The sequence below is a fragment of the Marmota monax genome, unplaced genomic scaffold, assembly GCF_021218885.2.
Source record: "Marmota monax isolate L192 unplaced genomic scaffold, Marmota_monax_Labrador192_F-V1.1 WCK01_AAM20220418_F8-fsc00231, whole genome shotgun sequence".
NCBI lineage: Eukaryota > Metazoa > Chordata > Mammalia > Rodentia > Sciuridae > Marmota > Marmota monax.
Genome location: NW_026693458.1, coordinates 1,359,462 through 1,377,010, shown reverse-complemented (window position 1 = coordinate 1,377,010; position 17,549 = coordinate 1,359,462). Strand labels below are relative to the sequence as shown.

The 17,549-nt window shown below is 35.3% G+C and overlaps 2 protein-coding genes across 2 annotated transcripts in view; one reads left to right on the top strand and one right to left on the bottom strand.

Moving 5' to 3' along the window:
* The window catches only part of Cenpp (centromere protein P), a 235,634-nt gene that overhangs the window by 69,430 nt on the left and 148,655 nt on the right, over nt 1–17,549 (top strand). The window lies entirely within an intron of this gene.
* On the bottom strand, nt 8,325–10,345 carry Omd (osteomodulin). Its single transcript, XM_046457743.2, has 2 exons — nt 9,370–10,345; nt 8,325–8,864 (listed from the first exon to the last, which is right to left on the bottom strand). The coding sequence occupies exons 1-2, from the start codon at nt 10,307–10,309 to the stop codon at nt 8,530–8,532; spliced, it is 1,275 nt and encodes a 424-aa protein (XP_046313699.1). The 5' UTR covers nt 10,310–10,345; the 3' UTR covers nt 8,325–8,529.

Below are 17,549 nucleotides of genomic sequence, written 5' to 3'. Positions count from 1 at the left end.
AAGGTTCAGAGAAGAAATGATTGGATTGAGAGTCTCAACACAATCAGTGAATTAATCACCTCATGGGATTAATTGGGTGGTGGCTGAAAGCAGGTGGGGTGTGGCTAGAGGAGGTGGGGCTTTGGGCCATAGGTTTGGGGTATGTGTTTGTATCTGGAAAGTGGAGATCTCTCTTTCTGTCTCTCTGCCCCCACCCTGCACAGTCCCATGCTTTCTGATTACCATGTGAGGTGCTTCCCTCTACCACACTCTTCTGCCATGTTTTTCTCACCTTGAGCCCTAAGGCATGGAGCTATGGACTAAGACCTCTGAAACTGGAACCCCCAGATAAACTTTTTCTCCCCTAATGTTGTTGTGGTCAGGTCCTTTAGTCATAGCAGTGAAAAAGCTGACTAAAACACCTAAAATGTTTAGACTTTGGTCTGTAATCAGTGAGAGACTACTGAGAAATTCTTAAGCCATTAAGTAATTATGACCCTGTTTGCATTTTATAAATTTCCCTCTCATGGTGTGTTTCTGATTGTTGTGATGGTTGTCTAGTACTGTGTAAGAAATTATCACAAATTAATGACTTTAAATAACATACACTTACTATTTCACAGCTACTGTGGGTCAGGAGTTTGACATGGCTTTGTTTGTTTGCCTGCTTCAGAATCTCATCTGAAAGCTGCATTTGAAATGCAGCCAGAACTGGAGCCTCATTTTGAGGGTCCAATGGGGAAGAGTTGTTGGCAGCGTTCAGATCCTTGCAGAATTTGGGACTATAGGCCTCAGTTTTCTGCTGTTAGCTGAAGGCCTCCTTCCTTGCAGTGTGACTTCCTTTATAGGGCAGCTTGCGACATGCAGCCTGCTTTACACTGGAGAGGGAGGTTATGTATAGCAAGGTGGGCAACATGGTCTTTTGTGGCCTTCAAATAAACATGATCACATGTGCATTCTCAGCTTTGCCACATTTTGTTGACTAAAAGTAAGTCTCAGAGTGCTCACATAAACCAAAGGGGCAATGATTATACAAGCTAGAGTCTGGAAATATCCAGAATTACATTGGAAAATAAACTAATGTTCCTGCCTAAAGTTAGCCAAATGATAAAATTGAGGCCATACCCTCCAAGACCACCCTCACCTTTGATAGCAAATCCAAGTTCAGATGACTCCCCAAACCACCCTCATAATCAATAATTGTCTAGAAGTGCTTCTAGAAGTAAGTGAAGGCTGTACTACTCAAGATTATGGCTTATGTAGGGAAAGATAAGCAGAAAAATCAGCCAAAGGAAGAGATGCATAGGGCAGAATCTAGAGGGGTTCCAAATATGAAGCTTCCATTGTTCTCAGGATATGTTGCCCTGTAAGCATTGATGGTGACAGTATGTACACACAAAGAATTGATTGCCAGGGAAGATCATCCAAGCCTTGATGTCCAGAGTTTTTATTGGGGCTTCATTAATGACTGGTTGATTGTTCATGTGATTGAATTCAACCTCCACATCTACTGATACTACATTATGCAAAGCCCCCATCTAAATTTCATGGTTGATATTTCTGATTACCTCAACCTGAAACTATTGAATTTGACTGGTCCTATATAAACTAAGATAGTCAAGGCAAGGTCCAGACCTCTCTTCAGGCTCTCTCTCTCTCTGGCGCGCTCTCTCTCTCTCAATTGCTATACTGGGGATTGAACCTAGTGGTGATCTACCTCTGAGCTATATCTCCAGCCCTTCTTATCTAATTCTCCCCCCCCCCCCAAATAGGGTATTGCTAAGTTGCTTAGGCTGTCCTTGAATTTACAATCCTCCTGCCTCAGCCTCCCAAGTAGTTAATATGACACCTGGCCAAAGCCAGACATTGTATATACATTTCCCAATATTAAATGCTTAAAACTAAAATAGGTTGTTTTCTGTTCAAGAAGGAAATGTTTTGTTTGAGTCAAAAGACTAGGAACAAGATGAAAACTGCTACTGTTCAAGAGTAGACATTGTATCCAAAATGAAGGATTTTTATCCGTTGGATTCTTTTAGGTGACCCTGTTGCATTATCCCTGTATCTTCTAGGAGATTTATTTCTTTGATAGTGTCCCATTAGCCTGTGGTTCTTCCTCCCAATTGCTTATGAGAGAGAGAGAGAGAGAGAGAGAGAGAGAGAGAGAGAGAGAGAGAGAGAATATGGAACTGAGTTTTGAAAACAAGGGTTTTCTGGGAATGAGGTATCTTGGTTCTACTGACAGAGCCCTTTTAGCTACCAAATGGACTTTCAATAAAAGCTACAAACCATAAGAGTCTTTTCTCCATTTTCATTTCCTTCATCTTCTAACTGTAGAAATCAGAACACTTAAGTTCTAGTTTTGATCTGCATTTACCTGAGCTGATCTTGGACACATTCTTTAATTTCTTTAGGCCTCATTCTTTGTTATTTTGTGTTTGTATTTTGTTTTTGATACTCAGGATAGAACTTAGAGGTGCTCTATGACTATGCTACTTCCTTAGCCCTTTTTTATTTTTAGAAAAGATCTCAACTAAGTTGCCAAGGCTGTCCTGGAACTTGAAATCTTCCTGTCTCAGCTCCCTGAGTCACTAGAATTACAGGGGTGCACCACTGTGCCTGGCTTTTTATCTGAATGACTATAATCTACATACCATAGAGTTTCTCATCCTCCATACCATTGACTTTCGGACCTTAGAATTCTCTTGTGGGAGTTTTTTGTTTTTATTTTTTGTGGTTCTTGGGATTGAACCCAGGGTTTGGGCATGCTGGGCAAGCACTCTCCCATGAGCTCCACCCTGATAATCCTTTGTTTTGGGGCCTTTGTATGCACTGCAGGATGTTTACCAGTACCACCTCCAGTTGTGGAAATGTCAGGGGTGGTGGAATTGACCCTGTTGAGAACTACTGAGTTTACATATTTGTACCTTTTAAAGCCAACATTTGAAGGTATTATGGCAAGCCTATGGTTTAAATCTCCTGCTCATGCCTGAACACTGGTTGTTTGTTCACAGGAGTACAATGAGTATTTTCCTAAGTATTTAAAGGAAGGGGAATTATGACTAAACATAAGGAAGAGTTTATGGTAAAAATTTGTCTTTATTTGTGAATTTATATTTTTCTTAGTAGTGCATAAATCTCTATGATGAATTCACAACCTAAACAGGTAAATTGATAAAAGATGTCCACAATATGATACTTATAACTAAGCATATTTAGCTTATAACTAGGCATAATTGTATATATTGAAGAAATTGGAGCATAAAAGGAACTTCAGATTTTTAAATCTTAGGATTTAATCTTGTTTCCATCTGCTCTTATACTTTATTTCCAAGATTTACAAAAAATTAATTTGGAATCAGGAAACCAAGGTTTAAGTTCCAGATGTCCTTGGAGTCATATGAATGCTTTATAACAGAAAGAGTATATAGAAGAGACAAGGTTTATTTCTTCTATTTTCTTTTTTCCACAGGGAGCTGCTTAAGTATGTTATGTGATATGCATACATCTGTATTTTAGTTTAGTAGCCCCAGTGTTGAAGAATAAAGTGAAAACATATGCGTAGTGTTTCAGATAGTATTTAAATACAAGCTAAGCATTTTCAACCAGTATTATTTTGAACTAATTTATGAAGTATCTTGAAATTTTTATTTTCTTTCTAAAAGCTAAGTATATGTTCAGTTTTACTGTGTGTGTGTGTGTGTGTGTGTGTGTGTGTGTTTTGCTAGGGATTGAACCCAGGGCCTCACACAAGCTAGGCAAGCACTCTACCACCGAGCTACATCCCCAAGCCTTTAAATGTATGTTCACTGTGTGTTTCTTGATTAAATTTGGATTTATGTTATGATTTGGATTTTTTGTTAATAGTTTTAAATGGTTTAGTCTATTAGCTAATACAACTACTTTGTTGTGTAATGGAAATAATGAGAAAAAATTATAGGTGTATTTTCATGTTTTTCTTTCTTATTATAAATATCAAATCAGCTAGTATGGTTTACTGCTGCAGTACAGGGACTCTGCAATCTTTATGGCCTAGTTAAAGAAAATACTTTGTTCTTCAGTTTCTCCTGGGGAACCTAAAAATGATTATGCTGTTTTGTTTGTTTTACGTTTAATGAGAAATACTTGGGATAGGTTTGAGTTGCCAAAGAATAAATGGTGGTTACTCTACCTCCTCATTGGGCTTTTAGCTGGAGGATGTTTGTTGATGCACTTATTTATACATATTTGTAGAGAGGAACCAGAGCAGAGTGGAGTTGAGTTGTTCTGCCTGGTAGGAAGAATTTGGGTGGAAGAACAAACTTGTGAGGGTGATGGAGAGAATACTGCCATCCTCATCCTGTTGAGCCATTTTTTGAAAGACGTGAACTATCTTTCACAAGTTAGTTGCTTTGGAAAGCTAAACTATCCACAGTGACTATGCATTTGTTTTTTTGTGGAGTACATACCCTGGCAAAATCATTAGTAACGTCTCTCTTGTCCATCAATCTTGTGTATGAGTAGAATGTTGGAAGAACCTGAAAAGAGGTGCTGACTCCTTTCTGTGCACACTCCAGTACAGGAAAGCCAACACGAGCACTCCAGAGTGTCTAGCACCGAGACCCACGGGCTGCAGGCCAGACCTCCTGAGCAAGACGTGTTTATTGGATACGTGCAACTGGCATGCACTTTCTATCTTTGTATCAACTATGTAAGAGCCATCTTCCTTTAATCACTAGGAAAGAGGACTGGGGATGTGACTCAGTGCTAGGGTGCTTGTCTGGCATGTGTGAGGCTCTGGGTTCAATCCCCAACAGCACACACAAAAAAGAAAAACTAGAAAGGGGAGGCTTAGGAAAACCAAATAACCTACTCAAAGTTACCTGGCTTAAAAGTGTTAAATCGGGCTTCATACCCAAATATGTGATATCAAAGTCCTTGTTTTGAATTGCTAAATTGTGTAGTTTTATTTTTGATAAGGATGTTATTTGAGAATTTAATTATTTTTTATAAGTTCAGAAAGATAAAAATAGAAGCTCCAGAATTCTGAAAATTGGAAGATTTTTTACTTTTTAAACTTTGTAAGAGTTCAAAAAAGTAATTACTACTTCTTTATGTTAATCTCAGCCAAGAGCTTTTTTCTTCCCTTCTGTTGGTCAGTTCCTGTCACACATCAAGATAACACTTCTTTCTGTAGCCTTCAGCAACTTCAGCAGGTCCTCACAATGGGTAATGGTGGTGGTATCTGTGCTCACACGATTTTTCACAGTTGCTGCCTTTTCAGCATTTTCTTCCTTTCTTCTTTGTGTTAGGAGGAACTGTTTGGTCTTATTTTCTTTATTTTTTGGTCCCAGGGACTGAACCCAGGGGTACTTAATTACTGAGCCACATCCCAAGCCCTTTTAATAGGGTCTCAGTGAGTTGCTTAGGGCCTCAATAAGTTGCTAAGGCTGGCTTTGAACTTGCAATCCTCCTGCCTCAGCCTCCTGAGCTAATGGGATTACAGACATGTACCAGTGTGCTCAGCCAAAATATCTGCTTTCCTGAGCTAATTCACATTCAATACAATTCACCCTTTAAAAGTATATGATTCAGTAGAGCTTAGTATTTTCAGGCTTTTGTATAGCCATCAGCATAATCATTTTTAGGTTTTTTTTCATCACCCCTAAAAGAAACCCTGTAATCCATTAGGAGTCACTCCCCATTTTTTCCCTGTTTCCCTACCCTGCTGCCTTAGATAGCCAATAAATTTTGTCTCTATAAATTTCCATGTTCTGCACATTATTTACAAATGAAATCATTCGGTATGTGTTCTATAGCTGACTTTTACCATGCATAATGTTTATAAAGGCTTATTCAAGTTGTAGCATGTGTTAGTGCTTCATTCCTTCTTATGACTGAATAACATTCCACTATATAGATAAACCACATTTTGCTTATCTGTTCATAAGCACTTGGGTGGTTTCCTTTTTGACTCTTATGGACAATGCTGCTATGGACATTCATGTACACATTTTTGCATGAACATTGTGTTCAATTTTCTTGGATTCATAAATGGAAGTGGAATTACTGACTTATGTATAACGTTAGCTTTTGAACAACTGCCAGATTGCTTTCTGAAGCAGCTGCACCATTTGACGCTCTTCTCAGAAGTGTGCAAGGGCACCAATTTCTCTGTCTCCTTTCTAACAACTCTTATTTGGTTTTTGATTCCAGCCATCCTAATGAGCATGAAGTGGTATCTCACTGTGATTTTGAAATGCATTTATCTGATGGATCCTTATTTTTTTTTCTTTTTTTTTTTAATTTTTTTTTTAATATTTATTTCTTTTAGTTATTGGCGGACACAACATCTTTGTTTGTATGTGGTGCTGAGGATCGAACCCGGGCCACACGCATGCCAGGCGAGCGCGCTACCGCTTAAGCCACATCCCCAGCCCCTGATGGATCCTTATTAATTTTAAATTGCTCTAGGTTAGAAATAGTCTTATCTTTTTTTGTCCCTATTAAATACTCATGGTGTTTTCCACCTATTAATTCATAATAAATGTTTGAATTTATGACACTGTTTTTAAATTTTTCAAGAAAGAGAGGTGGGGCTGGGGCTGTAGCTTGGCAGCAGGGTGCTTACCTAGTATGGGTGAGGCACTGGATTTGATCCTCAGCACCACATAAAAATAAACAAAATAAAGGCATTGTATCCATCTACAACTACAAAAAAAAAAAAAAAAAGAGAGGTGGACTTTTACATTCCCCAAATTACTAGCATTTTACTCTTAACTCACACCTGCATCTTACACCACAGTTACACGTTGTACTGTTTCTTGATCTCTCATTCCTAAGCCCTGTACACCAAATGGCTTGATGAGTAAATGAATGGAGTTTTGTTCATGTTCAATCTGAATTGTTAAGGATTTTCTGTGAGCAGGTAAGTGTTCGCAGAATTCCTGGTAATGCTACCAGCCTTTTGAAATATATAAAGAACACTTAGTGGCTTCATTTTGTATTGACATCTCCAGAAATACAAAAGACTCAGAAGCGTGGATACTTCTGAAATATAGTTTTACCTGTCTGATTATTGCATATTGTCCAAATTGTTATTATGTATTTGGGATTCCTCATATAATATGTTAGTCTTGGATTGGTATGCATTTCTCTTTTTTTGATTCTTTAATTTTTTAATTTATTTATTCTAATTAGATATGTATGACAGCAGAGTGCATTTTGATTCATTGTACACAATTGCAACACAACTTTTCATTTCTCTGGTTGTACACCATATAACATTGCACCACATGTGCAGTCATACATGTACCTAGGGTAATGATGTTCATCTCACTCCATTTTTTGCATCTCCCCCTTCCCCCATTATGGGTCAGCATCTACTTATCAGAGGAATATTCGGCCTTTGGTTTTTGGGGATTGGCTTACTCCGCTTAGCATGATATTCTCCAATACCATCCACTTACCTGCAAATGCCATAATTTTATTCTCTTTTAATGCTGCATTTCTTACCTGAGGAAATCTATGAAATGTTTGCCTGGTAAATCAAGAGACTTGATCACAGCAGTTAGAATCTTTGTTATAAGGTACACTTAAAATACTTCAAAATGATAGATTAAAGAATATGAGTGATTTTTAAGATTTTAGAGAAGATGTTAAAACTTGTCTATTCTAGAATTATAAAGGATCTATATTCACCTTTAGCACCATGTCAATAAACACTTTAGCACAAAGTAAGTATGCACTGTAATGTGTTAGGAAAACAGAAGGGCTTTTTATTATATAAAATGACTTATTTTGGCAACATTAATTTAACTTTGTGAACAAAGCAGTTATTTATCAGCAAATCTTTATATAACTAAAAAAGAGAGAGAGAGAGAAAATGGAACACAATAAAGATTTTCAACTATTGCTAAATTTTCCTAAAAGACAAATTGCTCTGAAATAATCTGGTGGTTTTTAGTTACCTGTTTGATGCTTTAAGAGAAAAGTGTGAACATGTGATTTCATAAATCTGTGTGCTTTGGATTCTTAGTAAGATGGCCTCTTAAAAATAAAACATATTCTGTGCTCCTAATAGTAATCCTAGGGTACCGTAATGAATGAGTAACAACTACAAGCTTGAAGTCTGAAGAAAGAGTGGAAGAAGACAGTGTATTACTTAAATGAATGCTTGCTTTTTACACTGATGTGCCCAACTGTTATCAGATGTCCTCAGAGTGATGGAATGGACTTGACTCTGGTCTCCTGGCTAATGCTATTTTCTTAATCATTCTGTGGAAATTACTGTTAAGAGAATCGACATGTTCACTTTTTTTCCAGCTTGATGATGTTTAAAAGTTTGAAAAAAGTATAAGAAGCCATTGAAGTTTAGTTTTTTATTCTCACTATTTCTAATTGATATTTCTAAAGATCTATGTCATTTGAGTAAGTTCTAATGCTATGCAATGATGCAGTTGATTGTTAAATGCAAGTCTGGTTTTATACTAATACATAATTCTAGATATATTATTTTGCACAATTATGTGTTCAGTTAGTTATAAATTTTATGAAGTCATAAACATATACCTATATAATTTCTTGCCATTCTTGAGTTTCATAGTAGTGAGGGTTGAAGTGTTCTTCTGTCCCTTCTGTTTCTTGGCCTTCAGGAGTGTTATCATGATCATCCCCATCATCTTCGTCATCATCTTGAAATCTCCCAAAAACTTGGGTCTTCAGTTGTATTGTTTGACCATTTGTGCTTCTTTGTTCACCATAATAAATACTATGTATATGAGGGAAGCAGGAGAAGATATGTGAATTTATGGGTTCTTTCAGCTTATTTTGGTCCACACGAAGGTATGTTAAATGGTGAAGATGTAGTGGGTCAATAGAAGGACACATCATTGTCACATTGATATCTGAAAAATACGAATTAAAAATTAAAACTAGTTTATATTCATAATTCTATGTAGGGTTTTATGTTACATGGAATAGTTTTATTAAAATATTTATAAGTGGTTTTAGGTTCAATTATTATTTGATGCTAAGGAAAATGAAAGTATAAATGAATTTCGTTTCCAAAGTTAATATAAATTTACTGACTTTTCTGATTACTTAATAAATTCTTAATAGAAACAAATAAAATAAAAATCATTCATAGTCCCACTACTCAGGGGACTTATATTTATATTTCTTTATATACTCTATTAGTACAATTTCCTAATATTCAAGATAATAAAATTTTAATAGGAAAGACATACACTTAATGGAAAACCTTTTTCTGGGGTCAATTTCTACCTTTTCCTTAGCCAATTTCAAAGCAGCACTTTCTCATAATTTATGAAGCATAGATTATTGACAATTTATTCCTTAAAGAGGCAAAATACATTTCTTGTTCATTAAAATATATAAAATTTTACATACTTTCTATTTCATTATTTTCTAGGTATAGGTGTTCCAAATTTCTTGGAATGTAAAATGCTTGCTTCAATTTGTTGTGTCCGACGTTGAGCTCTATAAGGTTGGAAAGATTAAAGATGTTATATGGGATGTCTTGCAGTTTGTTGTGTGACATTCTTAGAGCGTGAAGTTTTGGAAGTTCATCAAAGTATTTGTCTGGTATAGAAGAAATTGAATTATTTTCTAAAGATAGATACATAAGTGAGGAAGGTAATCCAGGAGGCATTGATTCTAATCTGTTATGACATAGGTTGAGCTGCATTAATTTTTCCATCTTGGCAAGGTTTTTTTCTTTTAACACGGAGTCATGAAGGTGATTATAACAGAGATCGAGCATAGTCAAGTTTACCAGCCCATCCATGGCACTTGTGTGTAATGTGGAGATTTCATTGTAACCAAGGAGGAGTCTTTCCAGAGATTTAGGAAGAGGAAATGGAAATTCTTCTAAATTGTTATGCTCTAGGTGAAGTTGTAGTAGATTTGAAAATTTTGCAAACACACCATACTCAATCTTTTGAGATTTAATTTTGTTGTGGCTGAGGTTAATTTCTTTAAGATGAGTTGCATTGATGAATGAATTTGCAGTCACAGCCTCAATTTCATTGAACTGAAGGTAGAGTTGCTGGATATGCATTGGAATATTTGGGATAGTCTTGAGTTTGCGATTGTCACAGTACATCGATGTTGGAAAGTTAGTTGGACAGAAGCATTCACTGGCACAACCTAAACTATGCTGATAAAAAGGAACTCCATATTCTACATGTTGACGAAATTGGATTTCTGGTTCATAATCCTCATTTGGTTCTTGGTCATAATCTTCATCCCATTGATAAGTTTCATATTGGCAGGATACTTTGTCTCCAAAAAAGAAGAATAGGACATATACTAGACTTAAAAAGCCCATGTTCTTTTTTTTTTTTTTTTTCCTATTGCAAGGAGAAAAGGAAATATATTGTGGGAAAAAAATGAATGAAACTCAGAATAATTCTCATTTAAATTGACAATTATATACAATATATTATGTTGTAGATAAGAGAATATCCAGAAGAATGGGCAATACTGAAACCAAAAGTAATGATTATATACCATTGAAGCAGAATTTAAAAAACAAAAAATCACCTTGCACTGAACCAGAATCAAAGGTCTAGTGTTGTGTGCTTTTTACTAAGAAACCATTCTCTTTCATGAGAACCTCAGTTATCTTGCTTACTCCCCTAGTATTAGCTACCTGACATGACTCAACTACAGTCAGGTGCTCCCTCCACTGTAAATGTTGGGTGTTTTTACCAGCCATTCCATCCTTTAGTGATGGTTACTCCCTATGAGAAGAGAGACCTATGTTTCTGTTAGAGTGCTTTTGCTAATTAGATTCCTAGTGTAAAGCTAAAATCCTCACCCCACAACTTCTATTACTGGTACCCTTTAATCCCCTTTGAAAGAATACGAAATGTGCCCTTTTATGTGATAACATGTGATACTTAGAAAAACCTAATTTGTTTCCTCTTGATGCTTTCTAAGTCTATTTTGCACCTTCAAATTGTCTTCATGAAACAGTTTCCAGAGTCTAATTTCTCTGTTTGAGTAACAACTTCAAATATAATATCTATATCCTGCCAAGTTTAGTTTCTAGTAAATTAGTCTTTATGTTTTCTTCCTAATTTCCTTATTGCCACTAATATTTTTAGTTAATTTCTAGATATACAAATATTCAAAACACTACTTTCCCTGTCTCCCAGGAGTTTAAAGTCTAGTGGAGAATCAGGGAAGCAGAGAGTGCAGTGCAGTGCAGCAGAAGGACATTATGTGGAGCAGGATTGTAAGGGGAAAGATATCTTACACAATTAACACTTGTATCGCTGAAACTTACAGAGAAGAGTATTATATCTTAAGACTGAAAATTTCCATTTCAGTCTTGTTACTGAACATATGTGTCTCATGGTGCCAGCTACTTGGGAGACTAGGGAGGCTTACTTGAGCCTAGGAATTCGAGACCAACTTGGGTAACACAGTGAGACTGTCTCAAATAAATAAACTGAAAGTTACAAAATTGTACTTGAAATTATACTTAGCCTGCTTATCTCACCTGGTAGTTGTTGGTATCATAAGAGATACACATTTAAAAGTACTTTGCAAATTGAAAACTGCTATACACAGGTAGAATGAATATATTGTTTAGGAAAAACTTAAAGATTTTACCTCTTTTTTTTTTTTCCTTTTCCTGAGACTTTTTTTTTTTTTTTTTTTTTGCTACCCTTCTCATCTAGGGTTTCATGAGAGAACAAATGTTTGTAATGAAATTACTTATCTCCTCTTCATCTAGAACGGTACTGTCCTTTATCAGTATAATTGAGAAGATGCTACTTGAATCATTTTCTCTTCACAGAATACCATTTGAGAAAATCTTGAGTTTCTTGTCCGAAATTTTAAAAATGCATACAATGTAAATATTGTATGTGTTTAGGATTTGAAGCACTTACTCAAGTAGAGTCAGAGGCCCTTGATCCTTTTTCCTTCCATGACCTTGTCCTCCATTCTTCCCATGTACCCACATCCTAGGTTTGTCATTATCAGAATAGTAACCCCCTCATACTCTCAATTTTGCACATCTCACACTGACCACTATCTTCATATGGTAATTCCAAATGCAATAATTCTCCAGTTTCAGTGAAATGTAAAATATATTAATCCTACTGTCTTTTCATTGCATTTCATCCTTCACTCCCAATATCATGAAGATATCACTCTGGTATTTATCCTGAAGAATTAAAATCATCCTACTGTAGTGATACATGCATACCCATGTTAACAGCAGCACAATTCACAATAGCCAAACTATGGAACCAGCCTAGATGTCCATCAACAGATGAATGGATAAAGAAAATGTATTACATATACACAGTGGAGTTTTATTCAGTCATAAAGAAGATTAAAATTATTTTATTTGCAGGAAAATAGATGAAACTTGAGAATATTATGTTAAGTGAAATAAGCCAAACTCAAAGTCAAGGGTCATATATTTTCTCTCTTAAGTGGAAGCTAGATGCAATGGTCATCCCTTTACCAGTATGTGATTTTGTAAATACTTGAAGTTTCTTTTTGCAGATCTAGATACATTACATTTGTTGTTCATTCTGCATCCTTGAAGGAATGTTAGGGTTCTCATAGAATGAGGTGAGGATGATTATTTCCAGTTGGAAGAGCTGAGTAACAGCATAGAAGGAACAAAGTATGAGTTGTTTGAGAAATGGTGGTTAACTGCTAAAGGAGCAGAATAAGACTACTATAGCCAGAATCTGAATAGAATACATTCTGATGTAAAGGATTTTCACTCTAGGACTGGGACTGTGGCTCAGCAGTAGAGCGCTTACTTTGCACGTGGGGCACTGGGTTCTATCCTCAGGACCACATAAAAATAAATAAACAAAATAAAGGTACATCTACAACTAAAAAAATATACATTAAAAAAAGAATTTTCCCTCTAGAAATGAATGCTTAATTTAGTGAATTAATGAATTTGGGCTGTAGTTCTTCATTCTCTAGTGTCATTGGGTGAAGTAGGAGAGAGTCTCCAGAGGAGCTGGAGTGTCGGACAGGTTTCATCCCACAGGGCAGTGTTCAGAGCAAGCCAGCTCTCTGTGCCAGGCTGGAAGCTTCCATGCATCTGCTTCATGGAACTTTTTTTACCTGCTGTAGTTATTCTGCTAGCTATTGTATGGGATGTGTTGAGTAATAATATACAAATATTAGTGGTTAGTTTGATTGAGTTCCTTTAGTTTACATATGTCTTGAATTATTTCTAAATGTAAAGCACTGTGCTAAATTGGTGAGGAACACAGAAATGAAGAGGACATGAAGCCATAGTCCCTTCTATAAAGAGAAATGTTTTAATGGAAGAGAAACACACCACAAAATTAACCTTAACCTAACGCAGAGGGTTGTGTAGTTTGTAGCAGTCACAGACAATGCTGTGTGGCCCAGGAGCTTGACCCTGCTTGAGGGCAGTGGGGAAGTCTCTTTTAGATATCATTTAACCTAGACTTTGGGAGATTGGAGAAACTGGTATAGAAAATCCTATACATCTTATTGTGGATTATATTTTATAGGAAATTCTATAGGGTTTTTATTATCACTCATTATACTATAGCATATGAGTTTTAGTGCCACTAAAGCCACTAAAATTGGGTCTATAAAACTGCTACCTTCCCAGAAGATGAAGGTGGAAGCTGAGACGTAGAGATGGCCATACCATTGGACCAGGCCACACAGGAGTCTGTCTGCAGCCAACTTTCACACAGGATTTTTTTTTTTTTTTTTTTTTTTAAACCAGGGATTGAACCCAAGGCTGGCCACATCCCCAGCCACTTTTATTTTTTATTTAGAGGCAGTGTCTCACTAAGTTGCTTATAGCCTCACTAAATTTCTGAGGCTGGCTTTGAACCTGCAATCCTCCCACCTCAGCCTCCCAAGCTGCTGAGATTACTGGCATGCAGCACCACACCTGGAAATGTTAAAAGAATATTGCTCACTGACATTTAGCCTGAATTTTATCTTTGTGTTAATAACTTTAGATATTATAATTTAGCAAACTTACAAACTTACATTTGAGAATCTGTTGTTTAACAATTATGAAAAATTGGGGGGGAAAAAGGATATGTGAATGATATCTTTGACCCTACACTTAATTATATACCTTTGACTAAAATCGAAACCTCATTACTGGGACCTCTCCGAAAATAAAGGAAATTCTTCATGCTGTCAACTTTTATTCTTTGCGGGCACCTAAGAAGAAATACTTCCCTGAAAAGCAATTTCTCTTCTAAACCCGAACTCATTTTAAACATTCCCTCTGTATTTGTAACCTCTAGTGCCACCTTGTCCTGCCCTCTTTTAACCAAGTGTAGTTTCCTGTCTGAAATTAGCCTCTTTCTATCCATACACTCATCAGCTCTGATTCCTTTTCCTTGTTCCCTGTGATAATTTTTCCTGTTGTAATGATCTTATTTCATTTATCCAACTAATCTCAACCATTTGCTAAGAATATTTTTGCTACTTTCACTTTCATATTCTATAGTCTATGCCTTGTTCCTTATAGGAAAACTCACAGCAAAACATTAGAACACACATCAGTCATCTCATTTCCCGGCCCTAATTTTTATTGTTGTTGAACTGGAGATTGAACCCAGAGCCTCACACATCCTAGGCAAGTGCTCTACTACTGGGCTACACCCCTCACCCTGCAAGCTCTAATTTTTAACAAAATCAATTATGATTATAAATGATCAAAGTTTTTTGAATGGATGATTGAATTAATAAGTTATAGATTTCATCTTGTTAGCAATGCTTCTTTTTACTAATGTTGATTATCCCTAGGCATTTATTTCACAATTGTGATTTCTTCAGATGAACATTAAGAACTTGGCTATTGTCTTTTCTATGAATATCTTGTCTTAACAATACTCCCTCTCTTATTACACTGTCCAGTAGAAAAATAATAAAAGGAAAACTTAAAAGAAAACAAAACAAATTTATATATATATATATATATATATATATCAGTTTTTTTAACATTATCCATTAATGTGAGTTTTCATATCATATATTACAATAAAAGCTTCTATATCATAAATTTCTCTTATGTGGAGAAAAGCACTCATGCCTTCATCAAGAATCTGATTCAAATTCTTTATAAAAATGAGGTGTATTTACTTAGCTCTGGAAAATTTAAAAGAGTCATGGCATTTTATTATTTTAAGGATTCATTTGCATGCTATAGAAGCTAGCATTGTAAGAAACAATATTCAAGTTTTGTCCAAAACAATTTTAAATTTCTGAAATTCTTTTGCTATTTAAAATTTTAAAATTCAATTATTTTTAGCCATGATGCATTTAATTATTAATTACCATGAACTCAAGTAACTGTAGTAGATCCTTCAATAGATTGAATAAGGCATTTGTGCCTTCCCTTTCAGAAAAGGGTAAATGAAAACAAAACATTTTATGTTGGGAATTTGATTAATAGAAAAATTTTGAGAAAATCTTGAGTGTAATTATCCATCATCACTACGGCTAGACTCACTAGCGCTATTCATGGATCAAAAACATTAGATATTTTTGTCATTTAAATTTGAAAGAGGAAAAAATAAAGAGAGAGAGAGAGAGAGAGAGAGAGAGAGAGAGAGAGAGAGAGAGAGAAAGAGAGAGAGAGAAAGATGACCTGATAATCTTTTCTTTCTTAAAGTTTAAAAAAGTCTAAACAAAATTGTTGGGTAATCTTATATTAGAAATTTAAACTCACTCTACTTATTTGTTTCTCTGAATTTGCTTAATCAAAATTTAAATTTTGACCTATTACCAGATTTTGCTTCCCAAAATTGTGCTTTTATGGTAGCTCCAGTCTATTTAACATTAAACAAATCTAAAGTACTTTTTAATTTCAACAGTAGGAATACGTTCTTTAAAAATTGAAAATTATTTTATCATCATACCTGTTAAATTTGCTTTAGTTTTCAAGGGTTGATGAATTTGCAAATCCTTTAAATGAATCAGAAATTCCTAAATTCTTTAACTGAGTCTCTTTAAAAATCCACAGTAACTCTGTGTCCAGACAGGGTTGTCCCTTGAATTACTGTAGCAATTTAAGCAAATACAATCTGGTTGGAAAACACTTGGGTTGAATTAAAATTATGTATTTCTTTTCATTACACAAAACTTTGAGGATTCAAATTAAGATGTTTGTGTTCTTGGTCAGATTTATGTGGCTTACTTCTTTCTTTTCCCCTTAATTTTGGTTTGAGGTGTGGCAAGAATTTCCTCTAATATGAAAGGAAAACAGAACTAAATGAAACAGCATTTACTGATTACTGTTTTTATTTTCATTTTCATGCCAGAGAATTCTTCAAATTAAGGTCCGCTGTGACAAGGAGGCCAGTATCTCAGAAATTTAAGGTGGAACTCAGAATTGTCTTTAGTCCCTGGGTTGTCCAACATCTCATGCTCACATCAATGCTTCCCTTTGTTGAAGGAATCAGAATAAAAATATTTCATATCAAATTTATTCTTTTGTTTTGTTTTTGGTATGAGAGATTAAACCCAGAGGTGCTTAAGCACTGAGCCTTTTTAAATTAAAACAATAACAACAAAAAAAAAAAAAAAAAAAAAAAACCAGGTTCTCACTAGGTTGTTTAGGTCTCATTAAATTGCTGAACTGGGCTTTGAACTTACATTCCTCCTGCCTCAGCCTCCTAAATCACTGGGATTATAGGTGTGAGCCATGTGACTGGCTCAAATATATTTTTTAAATGCAGTAGATTTTCATTGGTTTCACAAATTAAAGATATAACTTTTCCATACAAAAATTCATACCTTCTTTTCTATTAGTTATCCCTTCTCTCATCTTGCTTCTGAATATACTCATTAGAATGCCTAATGACCTTTAAAATAAAAATGAATCCTTTATTGTGGTAGTCTTTGCCTTGCACTTTGAGGGTATGTCTGATTTCTTCTGGTATTGAATAAGGTGAAATGAAAAGATTCTGTGGCCTGAGAACTATTGCCTTTATTTTGCAGATTTAGAAAATATCCCCATTTCACTGAGCACTCCCTCCTAAAGAGTAACAGCTAAGGAGCTTGCTTAGATGCTAAGTTTTTCTGCTAATGTTTTCATATTGAAACAGAGTTAACTTGTATCTCTTGGCAGTGGGACCTGTGTTCTTTTGGGGAGGGAGGATTCTTTCAAGCTTGAGCAAATAAGGTAAAGTAAACCTTGGAGTTCATTTTTGGTTCCTAAAACCATGTTTTTTATTAAGATTTTACATAGAACTCACAGATTTATTTTGTTACGTTTCAGATTTAAGAAACATATACAGCGTTTCAATATTGTAAAAATCTAGCCTATTATTTGAGACATTGGTATGTAAAACGTGGCAAAACATTTGGGCCAAGATTCCATTTTGTTACTGATCTTTTCCATATGTTTCCTATTAGTATCTTTGTTCTTAAACCTCAGGCTTCCACACAAGGAAAAGAGAGCAGATCTGTGTAGTTTTTTAAAAAGTTTTAATGTTTCCACAGTTCTTTGGAAGATTAACTTAAAATTAACCACTTTATTTTTATATAATTCTTCATTAACTAGATGATTTGAACTT

Bases quoted from the DNA above. Each gene is read 5' to 3' on its own strand.
- Omd (XM_046457743.2), bottom strand. From the start codon at position 10,309: ATGGGCTTTTTAAGTCTAGTATATGTCCTATTCTTCTTTTTTGGAGAC. The intron at 8,865-9,369 runs GTATGTAAAATT...CGTATTTTTCAG, and splicing joins AGAAAATAATGAAATAGAAA to ATATCAATGTGACAATGATG.